The sequence below is a fragment of the Plasmodium vivax genome, chromosome 12, assembly GCF_000002415.2.
Source record: "Plasmodium vivax chromosome 12, whole genome shotgun sequence".
NCBI lineage: Eukaryota > Apicomplexa > Aconoidasida > Haemosporida > Plasmodiidae > Plasmodium > Plasmodium vivax.
This window is the reverse complement of record NC_009917.1, coordinates 1,418,603-1,436,852: the sequence shown is the minus strand read 5'-3', so window position 1 is coordinate 1,436,852 and position 18,250 is coordinate 1,418,603. Positions and strand designations below refer to the sequence as shown.

General features: G+C 44.5%; 7 protein-coding genes across 7 annotated transcripts, besides 15 other annotated features; 4 read left to right on the top strand and 3 right to left on the bottom strand.

Moving 5' to 3' along the window:
• Positions 1 to 724: 724 nt before the first annotated feature.
• PVX_116980 (hypothetical protein, conserved) lies at positions 725 to 1,993 on the top strand (the record flags this gene model as incomplete). Its single annotated transcript, XM_001615641.1, has 1 exon — positions 725 to 1,993. Exon 1 carries the CDS (start codon positions 1,373 to 1,375, stop codon positions 1,991 to 1,993), a length of 621 nt encoding a protein of 206 aa, XP_001615691.1. The 5' UTR covers positions 725 to 1,372.
• Positions 1,203 to 1,230: a microsatellite.
• A 186-nt stretch (positions 1,994 to 2,179) lies between the features above and the next one.
• PVX_116975 (hypothetical protein, conserved) lies at positions 2,180 to 2,664 on the bottom strand (the record flags this gene model as incomplete). Its single annotated transcript, XM_001615640.1, has 2 exons — positions 2,180 to 2,530; positions 2,650 to 2,664. The coding sequence occupies 2 exons, from the start codon at positions 2,662 to 2,664 to the stop codon at positions 2,180 to 2,182; spliced, it is 366 nt and encodes a 121-aa protein (XP_001615690.1).
• A 185-nt stretch (positions 2,665 to 2,849) lies between these two features.
• PVX_116970 (hypothetical protein, conserved) lies at positions 2,850 to 4,721 on the top strand (the record flags this gene model as incomplete). The annotated part of the gene is made up of 3 exons (XM_001615639.1): positions 2,850 to 3,201; positions 3,372 to 3,619; positions 3,738 to 4,721. Exons 1-3 carry the CDS (start codon positions 3,144 to 3,146, stop codon positions 4,719 to 4,721), a joined length of 1,290 nt encoding a protein of 429 aa, XP_001615689.1. The 5' UTR covers positions 2,850 to 3,143.
• Positions 2,950 to 3,004: a microsatellite.
• Positions 3,630 to 3,653: a microsatellite.
• Positions 4,722 to 6,328: 1,607 nt separating the features above from the next.
• Positions 6,329 to 6,360: a microsatellite.
• Positions 6,359 to 6,406: a microsatellite.
• A 187-nt stretch (positions 6,407 to 6,593) lies between these two features.
• On the top strand, positions 6,594 to 13,357 carry PVX_116965 (hypothetical protein, conserved; the record flags this gene model as incomplete). Its single annotated transcript, XM_001615638.1, has 3 exons — positions 6,594 to 13,039; positions 13,202 to 13,271; positions 13,334 to 13,357. The coding sequence occupies 3 exons, from the start codon at positions 6,594 to 6,596 to the stop codon at positions 13,355 to 13,357; spliced, it is 6,540 nt and encodes a 2,179-aa protein (XP_001615688.1).
• Positions 7,328 to 7,391: a microsatellite.
• Positions 7,578 to 7,605: a microsatellite.
• Positions 9,258 to 9,279: a microsatellite.
• Positions 10,221 to 10,246: a microsatellite.
• Positions 11,588 to 11,616: a microsatellite.
• Positions 11,920 to 11,941: a microsatellite.
• Positions 11,953 to 11,991: a microsatellite.
• Positions 13,318 to 13,346: a microsatellite.
• A 71-nt stretch (positions 13,358 to 13,428) lies between the features above and the next one.
• On the bottom strand, positions 13,429 to 14,379 carry PVX_116960 (hypothetical protein, conserved; the record flags this gene model as incomplete). The annotated part of the gene is made up of 3 exons (XM_001615637.1): positions 13,429 to 13,532; positions 13,737 to 14,132; positions 14,334 to 14,379. 3 exons carry the CDS (start codon positions 14,377 to 14,379, stop codon positions 13,429 to 13,431), a joined length of 546 nt encoding a protein of 181 aa, XP_001615687.1.
• Positions 13,634 to 13,668: a microsatellite.
• A 558-nt stretch (positions 14,380 to 14,937) lies between the features above and the next one.
• PVX_116955 (hypothetical protein, conserved) lies at positions 14,938 to 16,084 on the top strand (the record flags this gene model as incomplete). The annotated part of the gene is made up of 1 exon (XM_001615636.1): positions 14,938 to 16,084. Exon 1 carries the CDS (start codon positions 15,683 to 15,685, stop codon positions 16,082 to 16,084), a length of 402 nt encoding a protein of 133 aa, XP_001615686.1. The 5' UTR covers positions 14,938 to 15,682.
• Positions 16,085 to 16,378: 294 nt separating this feature from the next.
• On the bottom strand, positions 16,379 to 17,927 carry PVX_116950 (hypothetical protein, conserved). Its single transcript, XM_001615635.1, has 4 exons — positions 17,388 to 17,927; positions 17,147 to 17,269; positions 16,922 to 16,996; positions 16,379 to 16,731 (listed from the first exon to the last, which is right to left on the bottom strand). Exons 1-4 carry the CDS (start codon positions 17,485 to 17,487, stop codon positions 16,616 to 16,618), a joined length of 414 nt encoding a protein of 137 aa, XP_001615685.1. The 5' UTR covers positions 17,488 to 17,927; the 3' UTR covers positions 16,379 to 16,615.
• Positions 17,640 to 17,667: a microsatellite.
• Positions 17,928 to 18,250: the final 323 nt, after the last annotated feature.

Here is an 18,250-nt window from a genome sequence, read left to right as displayed (position 1 = left end):
GATGTGCACCTATGTGTAAGCATGGACATGCGCGCTTTGCAGTTCATCCTCGCGAGCACTTTGCGAAAAGTACCTTTCAACATTTGTTAACAGATATGTAATTAAAAAGTAGCGGTCAGCGCGAATTTGGTTTTTCTCCATTTGTGGCGTTTCTCCATCTGTGGTGTTTCCCTATTTGTAGTTTTTCCCTATTTGCAGTTTTTACCCCTGTTTTTTTATTCCTTTTTTTTTATGCTTTTTTTTTTTTTCCCGTTCTGTATTACTACACACTTTGACGGTGGAAAAGCAAAAATAAAGTCTGCGAAGAGGTAACCAGCTTGATCGCACAGGAGTGTAGACCTTCGCGTGAAAAGAGATAAATTGAAAATGGCGTTAGCGGTGATGGTACGGTAAGATGCTGCCAGATGAAGGGTGAAAAATTAGCACATTCATTGCACATTCATTGGGAGCAACTCGTCAATTACCGTGCCGACGTTGTTTTTTTTTGGTTTGCCGTTTCTGCAGATTTTTCCTTTTTTCGGGTGGAATAACTTAAGGATGGCAAATTGTTCTTTCGGTAACTTAACGGGGTAAGCGGCATGTGAGAAAAGATTCGCATTGCACTGCTGTAATGTTCGCTATCCTGGCTTTATCTGTTCCGTTTTTGTTTTATTATTTTTTTTTTGATGCGCAGCAATGGCACTGTTCGATCGATTGATCATAGTGTGGCCTCTTTATACCATTTGACACGTGCGGGGGGGAAAAACGGGGCAACTCACAAATGTAGGGGAAAGCATAAAAAAAAAAAAAAAAGGGAAGAAGTAGCAACATTTGGGGGGAAATACATTGCTTCTCCTTTTTCAAACAATGGGGATTCCTTTTGAAGAGGCGCGCTGGTAGCTTTGCATGAGGTTTTCCATTCCGAATGATCGCCGCTTCTTTCCTCAACTGGGGATTCGCGCGTGCGAAATAAGCGTACCATTTCCGCTTAAGCATGAGCAGGACAAAACGGGAGAAAAACCCTCGACCATTTTATTTTCTTTCTTTTTGATGAATGCAGGGTTACCTTTGCGTGTACATGTTTGCCGCACATGCGATAGTCCCGGTGAAACACACTTCCCCCAAAAAGGTTAAAAAAAAAAAAAATATTTTTTTTGGGGAGTAGCGGAGTAACGCCTATATTGGTATGCAAAATTAGGACAAGTGGGGGCCCAACCCGGGGGGAAAGGCCAGCGATATGGCCAAGTGCTGCAGATGTAAATGCACATACATATATATATATACTAACGTGTGAACACACACCTGTCTGCTGCTGCTAATCGGCTGATCGGCTAACTGGCTGATTGCCTGCCTGCCTGCCCCCCTCACCTCATCGGCCAACGGCAGAGCCAAAATGGCGGCGCCGGAGCAGTACTACGAACCAGTCGTGAAAAAGGAAAACAAAATCGAGTACGTTGATAATTTGTACCTTTCCAAGAACGTGTTGAATAACAGGGAAAATGCACTGAACTATTTTTACACGTCTCCATTTTACACCAGTAGAAGCCACCACTCGTTAAATGAAAAAATACGAGTGGGGAGAATGCTCAGTGATGACGAAGAGGGATACCTATTTGACATTACCTACGACAATTTAAATGTTTTAAAACAAAATGAGCCGCATGATTTGGTTAGCATGCATATTTATTACAATACAAATTCCATTTTTCATATTTCCTTAACACATAAATATAAAGTGAAGAATATCATCTGCAAAAAGGTTATTCAGATGTTTTGCATTTTGAATGGCAAGATTTACAGCTCGAGATCCTTTGGGGAATTACTAAACAATAAAATTGCCAGCATTGTGTGTAATGTGGAAAAGTTTTACGACTGTGTTAATAAGATGATGACCTTTAACGTTACGTCTAACTACAATTTCGAGGGCAGGGCGGATGAGCAGGTGGACACCCCCTACATGAATTACCGCCTCGAGGATGTGTACATTTCCACCAAGAAGAAAAAAAGAGGCTAGCCGCGTCGGCACGCCGCACAGCAAGTGGATGGGCTGCCCACGTATGATCCGATGTGCGCACATGCGCAGTAGTAAGCACCATTTGTTAGGCATCATTCGTCTTGCCTCATTTGTGTGTATATTTTTTTTTTTTTTTTTTTTTTTTCCTCCCCCGGGGGGGCCAAAACTGCACACGCAAAAAACACGTCATATGTAGTACCGCAAAATGTCGTCCCTAAAGCCGAAGGTGTCCCCCGTTCTCACCTGGGCATTTTCCAAACTCTTCCGAAGGCTATGAACTTTCTTGCACTTGCGTAAAAAATCCTCCTGTTTGTTGAAGCACTGCTTGGCGCGGCTTTGACCATTTTGGCTACCTTCCTCCGATTGGCAGGGTTGAGCGGCGTCCCCGGTTGGGCCCCTCTCTCCGTCGTGGCTAGCCCCCTCGTCGTCAGCCGCAAGGTAGCAACGCGCTTCCTGCTTGTCTACGTCCGTGTTGTGGAGAATATTCCCCACCGACCCGCTCAAGCAAGTCAGCAGGAACGTCCGGATGTTGTGTATCTGCACGTTGGCGGGAAAAATAAATCAATGCGTAAAAAAAAAACAGCCAAAATGAAAGAAGTGAGTTAAAACGCGCGTTAAGAGGAACACCCCTCGAGCATTTTCACTTCGGAGCGAACCCCCTTCCCGCACATGTGCAATCACCCGTGCTATCTTTCTTAACTTACAATATTGTTAATGTATATTTTGATGAGGAAATTATCCGTGCTCGTTTTTTCTATGGGACATTCAAGACATTCAATCTGCAAAAAAAAAAAAAAAAAAAAAAAAAAATCCACAAAATGGGGCATATCCCAAGAAGACATCGTCCAGCAGACACGTTACGAAAAAAAGGAGACCTTTTAATGCAGCGCGTTAAGGAGTAAAGTCAAAAAGTCAAATTTTGTGGGTCTCCCCCTTTCTTTTTTTGCATGCACAGAATTACGTAGGAGAAACTCTTTCCTATTTCCCCGCCAGTTTACTTCTCACCTGTGAGCTCTCCACGACGGCGTAAAAACTCTGCCGAAAATTGTCCGAATGCGCATTAACAAATTTGTGGAGGCATTCCTGGTAGTTCATTTTTCTGGTACAGGAGGCAGGACAGGACAAAGTTACGTTTTCTTGCTCAATTTAAATGAATAAATTAAAAGATAAGAAAAAGGGCCCCGCAAATCCAGAGTATCCTCCAAAGAGTTAAGCAGAGCGCTGCAGCGGTCGCGCCGAGGGAGCAAAAAAATAAAATGAAATGAAATTAAAATAAAATAATACAAAATAAAGTAAAAAAATATAAAGCAATCCCCACGTGTTAGCTGCGCGGAGAGTTTACACCCCGTTATGCGTTCTTCCCCCCCCCTCTACGCAGAAGAGAAAAAGGAAGTGCACACAAAAAGATACAGCAACAATAGCAGCATCATCAACAGCAGCGGCTACAACAACAGCGGCAGCAATAGCAACTGCAACATCGGAAACTCGTTTGTGAGGGCGAGCGAAAATGGAACTGCTGGAGAGGACAACATAATTAACAAAATAAAGGAGCTGAATTTAGTGTTGCTCCAAAATAAGGATGAAATAGGTAGCCTCCGACAGGAGAACGAGGCCTTTTCCTCCCAGGTGGGGCATTCTCCGGGGCGGCACCTGCATAAGCAGGCAGCTATACGCACACCTCAACAAGTATGGCCAATGGTGCACACGCCTCCAGCGAAACACACATTTCCACCCCACTCCTCAGATCGCCAACTTCGTGAAGAAGTGCAAAGAACTACAGTGCATGTGCAGCGAGAGAGAAACGGACATCGCGAAATTAAAGCAAAATGAAAAATGCCTCGTGCAGGAAATAAACAAACGGAAAAAGGAAAAGGGCCAACTGGAGGATAAAATGAAGAAGCTGGAGCAGGAAGGGACAAGCAAAAGTGAGCACATCTCCCAAGTGGAATGCGAAAGGGACAATTTAACAAAAGAGCTACAAAAAAGAGACAAACAAATAAATTTTCTTCATGAAAACATAAAACAACTGGAGGGACAAATCACACTTTTGCGGAATGAAAATGCAAAAAATAAACAAGACGTTACGAATAATTTAAAAAAACAAAACGAAATAAATGAACATATAAATTCGAAGGACAGCAAAATTGCGGCACTGGAAGAGAAGACGCAAAAATTGAACAAAGTCGTACGGGACAAAACGGAAGAAAACGAAAATTGTAAAAAAAAAATACAACAACAGAGTGCCAAAATAGCTCACCTGAATGATAAAATACAAATGTTAGAGAAGGATCAAAAAATCGATAAAGAAAAAATTAAAAAATATATTGATAATATTAAAAGTTTAAAAAAAAATAATCAAAAGATGGATGAACGCAGTAGGGAAAGCCAAATGGAGGAACAGCGGAAGGAGCTTGAGGACGTCATATTTAATTCCCAAGTTTACAAATTGAGCAAAAAAATGGGCACACCAAAAAAAAGTGCCAATTCTTCGAGCATTAGCAAAATGGCAAACAGTGTAAAAAACGCAAAAAACACAAATGGGGGGGGGACTCACCCGTTGCTCTCCCCCAATAAGCGCGGCGATAAACACCCTCTTAACAGCGACAGCAGTGCAAGCAGTAGCTGCGGCGGGAGCAGCGATGGAGAAATCGTCAGCTTTTCCACAAAATACAATTTAAGTAAAAATGTCAGCAAGGGGGCGGACACAACAGGGAAGAAAAAGAAATGAAAAAGGATGACAAACACGCAAAAGGGAGGGAAAAAAGGGGGAGGAATTTATCACAGTAACGAGAAAAGTTGCTCTCCCTATTTTTGCTTCTTCGCAAACCCATCGAATGGCCCACAGAACGAGCACATTGGCAAAGGAGAAGCTGTGTGGAAACCTCCTCCCCAAATTTCCTCCCATTTTGTGTGCAGCCATTCCCTTTATTTTTAAATAGCACACTGGGAGGGGCGGGCACATACGTACATGTTTCTACATGTCTGGAGAGCAAACTCACTTAAGTGATCGCCTCTGCACGGTGAAGCGGGAGTTTTTCACTTTCCTTTCCCGTGCAAATCTCCCTCGTGTATGCTCACATCTCTCCTTACCTCTTAATACGCGGGGGTAAAACTGTATGAGATGTTTAGACAGTTCGAAATTTGATACAGCTGAAAAAAATAAAAAAAGGGGGGGAGGGAAAAAAAATTGATGAAATGGAATGCACACTTACATGTACCACTACGGTGGGGGTACATTTGGCACCACACATGCACACACAGTTGCACAGCATTTACGTGGTGCCCTCTCCACTTCTATTCTTTTTTATAACGGCTTACGTCGAAAAGATCGGCAAGGAAATCATCGAGGTTTGGCTTTATCGTGCTGTTAATGTAAAGATACTGCAATGAAAAAAAAGGGGAGGGGGGGGAATAAAAAAGGGGTTTTCCCAAAAAGGGCGCTTATAAGGATAAACCGTGCTTAGGAAGGATCAACACATGGTGGTATCATCAGCTGTACGGCCATTGGCCCCATCGCTGAGGGGGCGCTCCTTACGATGTGCTCATTTCTGTTAAACACTTTCTTGAGGAAACTCAGCACAGATTCGAGCGTTTCGTTTCCGTTAATAAGTATTTTGTTTTTTTTCAAAACGGCCGTTCCGCTGATGCTTTTGAAGGCGATCTTGACTGCTCGGGGGGGGGGAGAAGTAGAACGCACAGGGGGTGGTCAGGCGTGGTATACCTCACGGGTGGACACATGTAGTACGCGTGGGAGGGGCCACCCGAGGTGTACATACGAAGGAACATACGCAGGGCTAGTTGGGGAGAAACCCATGCACACGTCTGGGGGGACTCACAAAAGGTTCGCCTCCTCGTTGAGAATCCCCAAAGGAAGGAAGCATAAACACACGTGCCGCATATAAGAAGTACGTCTGCTGCTACATTTCACTGCCTACACTTTTGCCTAATTTTTCGCTGTGGAGAGACCCATGCCCATCCGTAGGCTCAAGCTAACTGTGCGCTCCCCCATGTAGTACCTTTTCTATTCCTCCTGGAGAACAAGCTCTCGCGCATATTTGGCTTCTTCTCAAAGTTGGGAAAATAACGTATCACGGAGTCTGACATTATTTTTGCGTCAAACTGTTCGAGGGTGGGGAAACTGCGTGGGGAGGGCTGTTCCCAATATGGCGCGGTTTTTATTTATTCTTTTTTGCTTCCCCCATGTGGGTATATCTTTTTATTTATTTTGCCTCCCCATGTGGGTATATATATATATATATATTTTTTTTTTTTGCCCCCCTATGTAGGTATATTTTTTTTTTTTTTTTTTTTTTGCTTCCCCCCATGTGGGTATATTTTTCTTTCGGGGAGACCGCCCATCATCGACGTTGAGGAATAAATTGGCTTAGCCGCCCAAACGATGATAACCTGTGTAGGCGTTGGAACACTTGCGAAGGGATGCCTCCAGCAGGTTCTTTTAGCCCTCCTTTCATAGTTTATGCCACGAGTGAGTTGGCCCATTAAGCTCTACAGAACGTGTGGCGAGGGGGAAAAGGTACCCCATCAGTAGCGAACGTAATACCTTCTTCTCCTCGCCCACTTGCACACACACACCCAAACGATGGAAAACAAAATAACGTTTTTTCGCGAATATGATAACGTCAAAGAGAGAGTAGAACTGGTAAGACGGTACCTCGACCAGGAGGACGAAAGCGAAGTGCTAAAAAATTTCACCCCCATTTTGGAAAATTTAACTTATTTAAATAATTGCCTGAACAGCTATAGGGAAGTCAAAACGGTGCTGGACCCGCACCTGACTCTGCTGGTGGAGCCATTTCTAGATTTTTTAAAAAGAAGCTTCTCCCTGTTGGGAGGGATTCTATCTCATTTTAAGAAGCAGTTGGGGGGAGCAAATGGGGGTTACGACAGGGCAAGCAGTGTAGCTGCTAAGGAAGGGGGCCTTTCAAATGAGGTGAGGGATACCCAAGAGGGGGAAAAGCAAACGGGTCGAAGTATCAGCGGTGAGGGAAAGACTCCCATTGAGTCAAAAGGAGACGTAGAAAACCGCCAAGGAAGTCGCCACGGAAGTCTCGCCGCAAACGAACAAACGGGAGATGGCAACGACAGGTTAGACGCCGCCAAAGCGGAGGATGAAATTCGCGTGAAAATGTACGCGGTGATAGAGGAGGTGTACAAATACTACAACACGCTGATATCCGTGAGGGGGGAAAAGAAAATTAAAACTTTTTTCCCATGTGACTCCTTCTGCTTAAGTAGCATAGCTGATTTGCTGCTCAAACTGAAGGAGGAGGAAGCCGCTTTTAACCATTTGACCAAGTGTAAGTCGAACCAAATGGATGATGGGAACAACGCGTGGGTAATTTTTTACATCCTACTCATATGGCTGTCGTTCTGCATGTACCTCCCCTTTAAGCTGCTATCTGTGAGGACGAATATGCTGGCCAGTGTTGAAGAAATATTTTACTACTACGTGGGGAAGAACGACAAGGCGAAGGAAGCGTGTTCCATCCTGTATGCGCAGTTTCTAAGGAGGGACGATGTACATCAAGAGAGATCCTACTTCAATAGGTTTATCCTTTTTTCCAAAGAACTTATGGTGAAACTGGTGGAAATAAACTCCCTCGCTGAGAAGAAGAGACAACTGGAGGATGACTTCTTTGCAGTGACCACTGGAGGGAGTGCTTCCCCCAACTGCTTCATCAAATTTAGCAACTTAGTTTTATGTGGAGTTTTACTAACCCATAAAAGGTTGCTGAAACGGGGGGAGAAAAGGCTCTTAAAAAGTTACGCCAATTTTTATCATTTTTTTTTTATCCAAAATCATGCCCATTTGGATTTCACGCAGATGTCCAAGGCGTTGAAGATTCTCTGCCTCGGTTATTACGCCTTGTTGTTTTTGGAGAGGGCTGCGGGGGGGGAGGGAGCCACTAACGGGGGGGGGGCCGCCAACGGGGAGGGAGCTACTGACAATGAGGCAGCTACTGACAATGAGGCAGCTACTGACGTAGGCCCGAGCGAACCCGTCCACTCCGCCCTCTTCGACGAATTCCCCCTCTTCTTAAACATCAACGAGGTGTTCACCATGTACCAAAGGGAGACGAAGGAGGGGTGGAGTCCGCAGCCCCAAAGAGAAGAGCAAGTGCTTCCCTCAAGTGCACAGAAAAGATATTCCTGCGAAAAGGATATCTTGCAAATATTGAACCTCCTGCTGTGCTACTTCAACGACAGTAGCAGCCACATCCGATGGTGCCTGTCCAAAAGCTTCGGAAATATATTATCCCATCTGAGCATAGAAAACGTCCGTGTGATGATAGCCAAATTTAACGAGCTAGCCAAATATAACGATTACAACATTTGGGGTAGCATTAATTACACCCTATTTCATTACCTCTTTGGAAAGACAAGCCTCTCCACAGAAATTATTAACTTCCTTCTTCGGAAGGTCGTCGAAAGTTTGTATACAAATAGGGACAAAATTTTTGCGAGCACGTTTGTTCTGTTATATAGCCTCTTCAAGTACAATAAGTTTGTTCAATTTCGTTATGAGCGGAATGAGAAGGGGATTCGATTTTTTTTCTTCCATTTGATTTTCACCAAGTTGATTGTTCTCTCCCTGTTTGAGGATAACATCAACTTGAGGAAGTCCGCCATGTCTCTGCTGCAAATATTTATTGGGAAGTTTAACTTTTTGTACCAATTTGGTGGGCACTCCGCGGGGGGTACCTCGGCGGGGGAGCCTCTCCACAACAGGGAGGCGTTCTTCGACGACATTGTGCAGTTTGTGAGTTTGTTTTTTTGCGGCGATGCGGTGAGTGCCTACTATGAGGGGTTGCAGAGGGGGCAGCTGGGCGGTGGCAGCGCTGTACATGGGGGTAGCCACCCATCAAATGGGGGTAGCAACTCAGCACATGGGGGTAGCAACTCAGCACATGGGGGTAGCCACCCATCACATGGGCATAGCCGCGCTGCACATGAGGATAGCCGCGCTGCACATGGGGGCAGCCGCGCTGCGGGGGAAGCCCCGCCCCGCCTGGGCGCCAGAGCACTCCTGGAGGAGTCCAAAAGGGACGTGTTCAACGCGAACATCGACATCCTGTCGACCTGCAACTTCAGCGAGCTCATCAATTTGAAGAAGTCCCTCCTCATAAAGACGAAGGAGGTGTGCAGGTTCGCTTTGTACAAATACCCAGTCATTTTCCACCTGTACTCCTTTAAGCTGTTTCACGAAAATGCGAACATCAGATTGCTGGCAGCGGAATCGCTAGCCAATCTCTCCTCCCACAATGGAGACCACTTCATACAGGTGGTTCTTCCCTTCTTGGTGAAGAAAAGCTACGAGGAAAATGTGCTAATAAAGCATGGCTCGATTATATGCATTTCAAAAGTACTGCTAAAATTGGAACAACGTGTTGATGAAGATTTACAAAACGAAATAAAAAAAATTATCCTTTTTAACGAAAAGAAAAGATTATATAAATTAAAAAAGGGAGAAATTTTAAGGCACTCCATATGTCTACTCATACAAAGCATATGTCAATGTGATTACTTCTTGGTGAAGCAGAACACACACTCATTCTTTCTAGAAGTTTTACAAAACAATTTGTTCCATTATAATGAAATTATACAGTTTGAAGCGTCCAAAATTTTTTTCTACATGCCCATATATCTGTTGACTAGAAGCAAGGCCATTCACTACCTTTACAGTAATGTTCTTTTGAGAATTATAAAGGAGAAGGATAACTTCCTCCATTTGAAGGGGTATTTTATTCTCCTTTTGTTCGTCAGCGAAGAGGTCATTCCGGACGTCGCTTCCGATTTGATTAAGCTCTTTTACTACATCTTAAAGAAGTGCTCCTCCCATTACCGGATTAGGAATGCTCTCCTGAGGAAGCATCGTCAGGTGAGCTCTTCACCCCCTCTCAGTGTGGACGAAGCGGATGTAAAAAATAACAACCCCATCCAAAATGATCCCCTTTTTTTTAAACGAATAAACTTTGAGCTGTACCCCATTGATTTTAACATGAAGATCTTTTGCCTCCTCGCTTTGTTCAACGTGGTGGACAAGCTGCGTAGGGCGTATATCTCCCAGTTTTTGCTCCTTCACGGGGAATGCACCACCAGCTTTAGGGGCCTCATCAGGTCCAAAAGGGGGGCAAATTCACGAAGGACGGCCCGCCTTAACCGCTGCGAAAGGAGCGTTAGTAGCAGCGTTAGGAGCAACATGGGGCGGAGCTCCTCCAACGAAAACACACCAAGTGAAGAGTCGGATGGGGAGTCATGGGCGGACGACAGCCTCCACAATGACGCATGTACAAAGGGGCACTCTGGCGAGGAACTCAACGGTGGAGCCACGACTGCTGGGGAGAAGTGGCCCTCCTTCGGGGATAACTCAACGATCGAAAGTGACCGCGAAATGGACTCCAAAAAGTGGAAGCCCCGAGGCGACACAAAGGTGGAAGCAAATGGTGTAGCGGCGGACAAGAAAAGGAAAAGGCGAAGGAACACCTCCTTTTACATGAAGAAAACAGTCAAACTTGTTAAGCGGAACATCTCCTGGGAGGAGGTCATAGAGGAAGGGAAAAAACAAAACAAGGACGTTCTGCCATTATCCTTAGACATCAACAAAGTGGCAAAAGTGTTAATTCTCTATCTGCAGGAATATGTGTACGAATGTGACATTGGCGATTCGCACGTCTTCGTTAGGGAGATATGTCTGGGGCTGACCGCGTTCCTCTTAACTTCATACCCGCTGTACTTTTTCAAGAGGGGTGGTAGTAATGTGCAGAGGAGGAGCAGGGGGAGGCAGGCACCACCCGAGGGGGGAGCTGATGTAGACGTGGAACCGCAGCAAAGGGGGGTGAACAACGAGCAAACCGCAGCTGCAGGGACGAAGGGGGAACCCTCCCAGGATTACTTCTACGAGCGGTTCGACTCGGATGACAGTGGGGAGGATGGAAGTAGCGGAGAGGAAGATGGAGGCTGCAATGGGGAGGACCGCCTCAACGATGGGGAGGACCACCGCAGCAGTGGGAAGGACCAACCCACCCTCATGTACGTCCTCTTTGAGGTTAAAAAAAAGTACGTAAACATACTAACCCAGTTGCTGCTAAAATTACTGTGCGAAAAAAACATCCGGACGAACAAAATGTGCCTGTTCCTTCTGAATTACCTGTACAATTATGCCACCTTCAATTCCTGTGGGGAGATGGAGACGTTCCCCTTCTCCAACGTTCTACACAAACACTGCCATGACTTCCCCTACGAACTTTACCTTAAAAAGAAAATGGACGACAATATTAGAAAAAGCAAGCGGAACATTTACCAGTACTTGAGCACTTCTTGGGAGAACATTCACAACGTCTTTGATAATGTGACGGTTCATCTGTGTGATTACTACGAGCCGATATATTTGAAGGGCCACGGGGGAGGAGCTCCAAGTGTGGGTTATACCAATCGTGCGAATGAAAAGGGGTTAGGAAGCACCCCCGGGGGAACCGCCAACGGTGTCTGCACCTGCACATATGAAGAAGAAATTACAGCGCTGTTCCTGAACCGCCCTTACAAGTACAAACTCGTTAAGACCATTTTTAACAAAATTAATAATTTCATTTATTTGTACAATTACGCTTTGAAGTACACGAGCTTTTCCGTTTTCCACAAGAACAAGTTCGCTTCCACGAGGAAGGGCCTCATGCGCGGGCAGGCCCGCTCGGGCGACCCGAGTGGAGATAGCCCCATTGGGAGCGTCGCTCTAAGTGGAAGTGCCTCCCCAAGTGGTGGCGCAGCTCTAAGTGGAAGTGTCTCCCCAAGTGGTAGCGCCCCCACGGGAGACCTCCAATTCGAGAACATCCTCATCAACAACGACTTCGTGGACGACATAAACCTCAGCGAGGGTGAAGAAAAGATATCCGTCGAGGAGGAAAATTTAATCAAAGACGTCCACTTCTTGCTAGACAAAACGAAAAAGAATATCAGCGTGATTAAGTGCTTGGAGTATAGCGAAGCGTACCTGTACAGCCACATCTTTTTCCTGCTGTTCTTAAATAAATATAATTACTACCTGCTCAGCGGGTTTTTTAACACCCTGTGCTACTACACCTCGCATAGCGAGCATAGTAAATATGCCTACACGAATGTGATGAAGACGGGGAGGGAGAAGTCCATTGAGTTTTTATTTTTCGATTTCCTCGTGCGGTACAAAGATGTCTACACCTTCGGCTACATCCGGGACGACGTCCTGTTTCTCTACATTAGGTACTACCGGAAGTTTTACGTAGGCTGCGAGTACGCGGAGGTCGGTGGGATCATCCGTGCGTTCAACGAGGGGCGGGATGGCCGTAGGGGGCGCCGCAAGGAGCGAGATACGGATGAGCATAACCATACAGATAGGTATTATCATACGGATTGGCATAACCATACGGATAGGTATTATCATACGGATGGGCACACCGATGCGCATAAGGATGGGGAGGAGGGGGAACCCCCGCGGGCCCTCCACCTGCACAACGTCAACCTAGGCGAAATACTCTCGCTCGAAAAAAGAGAAGACCAGTTTGACTTTTTAAAAAATATATTTCATAACTATGACATATTCTTCGACAGAAATGTAATTCTTCTGTCTGACGAAGAATGCGGCGGTGAGGGGAACACGAAATGCATGTTAAAAGGGAAGGAAAAAAAAAAAAAAAAAAAAAAAAGGAGACAGGCAAATAAACAAATAAAACAAAAATATCAAGACAAAATTGAATTATTAGAATATGTCAACATTTGCTTAATTAAAATTTTATACTACTTGAATAATTTCAACTTAATACAACTGGAGACATTTTTAAAAAGTGTTAATTCGTTTGTGAAGTTTTCCCTGATCAATAATTTTGCGGCCTTTTGTTTTTTAAACTTCTTCCTTTCCACCTTCGAAAAATACGCAACCTTTGCGCTCGTTCGAACCATTTCGGAGTTTGCCATAAACATTTTCATGTGTGCCTCTCTGCACTTAAATGTTAAGCGCCTGGCCTTCTTCCTGGTCCTGCAGATGCTCCTGCACAGGTTGGTTAAGCGGCGGGGCCGTGTACACTGCGCGTGTGCATGCGCTGTTGCGTGATAAACGCCGAAATGTTTCGCCCCCCGTTAGTGCTTCTCCCTCCGCAAATGCCTCTCCCTCCGCAAATGCCTCTCCCTCCCGTAATGCTTCTCCCCCCCCCGTGGCAGATACCCCAAGATACGGGAATTCACCAACGAGTACCTCTACGCGAACGTTAATTTTATTTGCCCGGACGAGGTAGGCAATTACCTATTCAGCAGCTACGAAGATTTAGAAGAAACAATTTCCATCCTGGTCAGCACGCAATTTTCCGAGGCGCTTAAGCATGGCGAACTTGCCACCCCAATAAGGGAAGCGGTTAGGCGCATTTCCCTTCTCGTTCGGATTCCCCTAGTTATATGACGTTCTCGTCGTTTTCTTCATTCTCTAGCTCATCTTCACTTTTGTTATAATCAAAGTTGTAGTCGTCTTCTAGTCCCTGCTCCTCCTCGAATGTGTCTGCGCGGGGTGGAAAAAAAAAAAAAAATAAAATAATAAAAAAAAAATAAAAAAAAAATAATACATGAAGGGGCGGCCCCTCTCGTATCTGCGCGGGGGTATCTATACAGATAAGCACATGTGCATATTCCCCACAACGCAGCTGCGCCCCGCCGAGGAGTGTCATCCTGTTCGCTTTTCCCCACGCGGGATGATTCGCCTTACTCGATGCGTTGTCTTCTTTGTCTTTCTCCTCCGCTTCTTTCTCCTCCGCCTCCTTCTCCTCCGCCTCCTTCTCCTCCGTTTCTTTTTCCTCCCCTTCCTTCCCCTTCTTTTTCTTCACCCGATTGGGCAGGTTGAGGAGCATTTTTTCCTCCTTGTAGATATTCCTGTAGGTGTTAAAATACAACTCATACGGATAGTAGTGGATGTTATCCTTATGGATGAGCTTATCTTTATATAAATTCAGCTCATCCTTATCATAAATTTTATTCTTTTCGTAGTTATAAATTTCTATGCTCTTCATGTGGTACTTGAGAATGTTATTTGTAACCACGAAGTCTTCATTGTAGTTGTTCATGTCAAATTTGGTCAGCAGCTTTTGCGCGTCGAAGTCGATTACTGCAGGGGGGGGGGGGGGGCGTCCATATGTCGGGTGAGAAAAAAAAAAAAACATCAAACAGATTAAATACATCAAACGGATTAAACATATTAAGCACATCAAACATATTATGCACATTGTGCACATTACGCGGAACCACCATCACATATCCGCGCAGACGCGCACGTGGACATGTGCACAAACGCCGCGGCCAAACTCACACTTTTTCTCGTCGGCCTTCTGCCTCTCCTTTTCCTTTTCATTCATTTTCACGTCCAAAAGGAAACGCCACGAGACACCTCTCTGCAATGTCAATTCGGAATGTTCGCTCCTTTTTCAGTATTCATAATGAACAAGTTTGTTGCGGGTTTGGTCCAAATGTGGTTAAGTTTTTTTTTTTTTTTTTTTTGTCACATTTATTTGAAAAAGGCAAGCATGAGGGGAAGAGGGGTAGCTATTTTTTTTTGCTGCCTAAAAAAGGGTTGCGCTATTCAGGGGCCCTGCTCTAGCAGCGCTCGCATTGTTTATTCGTAAATATGTACATACTTGCGTATACATATACATATACATTTACATATAAACCAACTATGCAAACCTGTCATTCGTATTTTTTCTCATTTACGAATGCAAACAGGGAACACGACTTTTCTACATTTTTGTGAAAACCGCCTATCTTAATTTTGTTCCAATTTTTTGGCAAGCAATTTTTTTTTTTTTTTGTGCTTCCTCTATTCTGCAGCCCGTAATATTGCATGTATTTTTTTTTTTTTTTGACCATTCTGATAAACGTTTTGTTTTCGTTTCATTTTTTTGATGAATTTTTTTCCTTCCATTTATTTGCAATCGAAACGTATGAATATGCGTAAAATGGATTTATTATGCAATTTTTTTATATCTACTTAAAAGCGCCAAGTAGGGTACCCAATTGGGAGCAGTTTATTTACGCGTTGATTTGCTTCGTTGGCCATTTTTTTCCTCTTTATTTTCCTCGCTGCTGCGGTTCATACGTATGGGCCTGCAAATCACTCGTCAAAATTTTTTGCCACGCCCAGGCTGCGTATTTATATGCGTCCTTCGATTTTTCCCCCCAGGCAGTTCCTCCTTTTTTTCCTGAGCAGTTTTGTTCCCCCCCGGCTATGCCCCTTCGTCCTGCTCGTTTTTTCAAAGCTTTAAGGAGGCATCGCGCCATATAGCGAAAATAAAGAAGGCAACTGAACTGCGCTGGTAGAGAGGCATATCGTCTTTCCTGAAAATGCATCTTCTTTTCATTTTACAAAATTTGTAACTGTTAAAGGGGTAGACGATCAGTTTTTCCCTGCGTTTATTTGCCACCCGCTACTTACGTAGTGGTAGTGAAAAGGGCCCAGACATTCAGTCAAAGCAAAGCTCTTTGGGGGCATGCAGACAGATCGCTTTCCTTTTCCCCGCCGGGTGACTAATTCGTCAGAGCCATAAATGTACATACATACGTCCGTATGAAGGCATGCAAGGTAGAAGTCACCAGCAGCATTTCCGCCTTGCCCAATTAACAAAACTACCGCTCCCCCCCCTGTGATCATTCCGCTACAAAATGGTGGGCGTGAAGAAGAGGCCAGTCAGAAAATTCAACCTCGAAATTAACCTGAACAATGACATAGAGGACAAGGTACGGTCATACATAATTTCGGATAGAAACAAAATGAAGGAAAAGCATAAACAGAGGAGAAAAAAAAAAATAAGAAGACGAATCAAAATGGAATGTAAAATATCATCCTTTGTTTTCCCCAATTCGAACAAGGAGAAAAAACTGAGGCTAAGTTACATTAATAAGTTTATAAAAAAAAAAAAATTAATCAAGCAGCATTTGAAGGAGATAAGAGAGAGGATAAAACATTTCCAAGCCATGGCGAACACAAGTCAGAGCGAAACCAAGGAAAACAGGGTTCATTTGCCCAAAGGGGAAGAAAAAGTGTGGCTCCCCACTCTCTGCTAGCCTTTACATTCGCGCAAATGGAATGATTAATCGCTCCCCTGAGGGGTGAAAATAGTGTGCGCATAGTTAACACGGTTTATACATTCATACCATCCCGCTCGTGCAACATGACGAAGTGCTGGCAAGTAGACTCCCATTGATTGCAACTGTGTGAGACAGCATTGTTTTGCTCCCCGCCGCGGAGGTGAACACGTTTATGGAATGCTTCTTTCTCATTGCATTCCTTTTTACATTCGAAAATTGTAAAAGGAGTTTTATTTTTTATTTTTATTTTTTTTTTTTTGTGATTTTTTTGTACTTAAAAATGTATGCTTATTTTTCCCCGTGGGAGCAGTTTATGCTTTAAAATTGTGGTCGCTTGGTTGTGTCATTGGGGTGGGAAAATAAACAAATGAATAAATAAATGAATAAATAAACGAACAAAACAGGGTAACGCCCCGTGTGACTACGACACTGGTGTTGCTAATTTTGTTTATCATTTTTACCACGTGCGGTTACTTCGCTGCTTTCTGGTTTCTCCTTTTTCCCGTTTCATTGCTCACCCTCCTTTTTCTCGCCAGTGCCCCCACTTTTATACTCCGTGTTATACTTATAATTCGCGATGCGCGCAATTTGGTATAGCGCCGTTAAGCTCATGAAGAAGTTTACTACAGAGGGGGAGGGAGAAGGGGCGCTCGCCATGGGTGCACACGGGCAAGCATGCATATAAGTGTGCACATAAATGTACCGGCAAAGGGGCTTATAAACGTACGCACGTAAACGCCCGTTTGGACGCGTGCGAAGGCCTCCTAAGACGCGCCCCCGCGGAGGAGCCTTCCCCATTTCTGCTAAACTTACTGGTCAGCAAATTGTAATTTCGCGGCCTAATGACGTAGGCGAATCTTGTGAAGAGCATCCCGGTCAGACATATGGCTACGGAGAAGCAGGCGTGTTAAAGGGGGAACATAGAAGTAGTGTAAAAGGGGTGAAAAAAATAATTAATTAATTAATTAATTAAATAAATAGCGACATATGCACACGCCGTGCAAAACTGATCAACATAGGAGTGATGTTGGCAATTACCAAACTGCTGCGGCAGGGAAAGCAGCTTGGGGTCCCTATTTATGTCTACGATGTTCGCCAGAGAGATGGACCATTTAAATGTGGGGGCCCAGAAGTGGATGGTCAGGATGCCTGTATCGGACACTGCGCGGAAGAGGCGGGAATGTGAATTTAAGCAAGGGCAAAATAATATGCACTGGGGTGTGCTTGCATAAGCGCATAGCCAGGTGCGTTAACAGTGCCCCCTTTTTTATGCCCCTACCCAGTGCCTTCTTCACACTCTTATTGATGTTGTAGCCCTTAATTTCGTTTTTGATCCTTGGTATGATGTTCGGGTAAAAAATACTTTTGAGCACCCCCATTTTGGAAAAGCCACAAGTGGGGGGGTAAATCAAATCGGGGGAAGTTTCAGGTGGAGGCGCAGATAAAATGGAGGAGCGAAAAATCCTTAAAAAGGGGCCCGCCTCACAGGCTGATTCTTTTTTTAGTTAACTGTGAGAAGGCTACAAACGATGTTGTGTCTTTATACGTATCGCACGCCTGCAGTCCCGCCTGTGTGTGTACCGCTACACGTGTACCTATGTGTGGATCTGTTTGAACGTGCGAATCTGCGCGCGCTGTTTTGGTTCACCTCGTCACATTATCAGCGCTATATTGGGTCACAAGCATTTGCGGTGAAATGTAAAGTGTGTTTTATTGGGCAGCTTTTTTCTTCACCCTCGGCAACGCTGCGTATTTTCCTGCCAACCAGTTGCATACGCACAAATGAGCATTTGAGGAATGGCGAACTTTGCGAATTAGGAAAAAATGCACTCAAAGGGGAGTAGCCCTATTTCTCAAGTTCACCCAGATTTGTTTCGGCCAAAGAATGCAAACGTGAGACCCTTTAATGTTATAAACGCGGGAAAAAAGGAAAAAAAAAAAAAAAAAAAAACACCTAACTTCGCTGCTAAAGTTACAAATAACTGCTCAATTTGCACAATAGTGATAACCCGTTTAGCTGCTTATTTATTTTTTTTTTTATCTTCCCAGTTCATTACACCAAATTAGCCAATTTTTCCCTTCGCGCGGTGAAGCGGGTTGAAATTGCCCTGGTACGCCATGCGCAAAAAAAGGGTGTGCTAT

What these genes read in the sequence shown, in the direction of transcription:
- PVX_116950 (XM_001615635.1), bottom strand. Translation starts at nt 17,487, where the DNA reads ATGGGGGTGCTCAAAAGTATTTTTTACCCGAACATCATACCAAGGATC. An exon ending in GAGTGTGAAGAAGGCACTGG is followed by an intron (nt 17,270 to 17,387) that starts GTAGGGGCATAA and finishes TCTTCCGCGCAG; the next exon opens with TGTCCGATACAGGCATCCTG. An exon ending in TTCCCTGCCGCAGCAGTTTG is followed by an intron (nt 16,997 to 17,146) that starts GTAATTGCCAAC and finishes GCTTCTCCGTAG; the next exon opens with CCATATGTCTGACCGGGATG.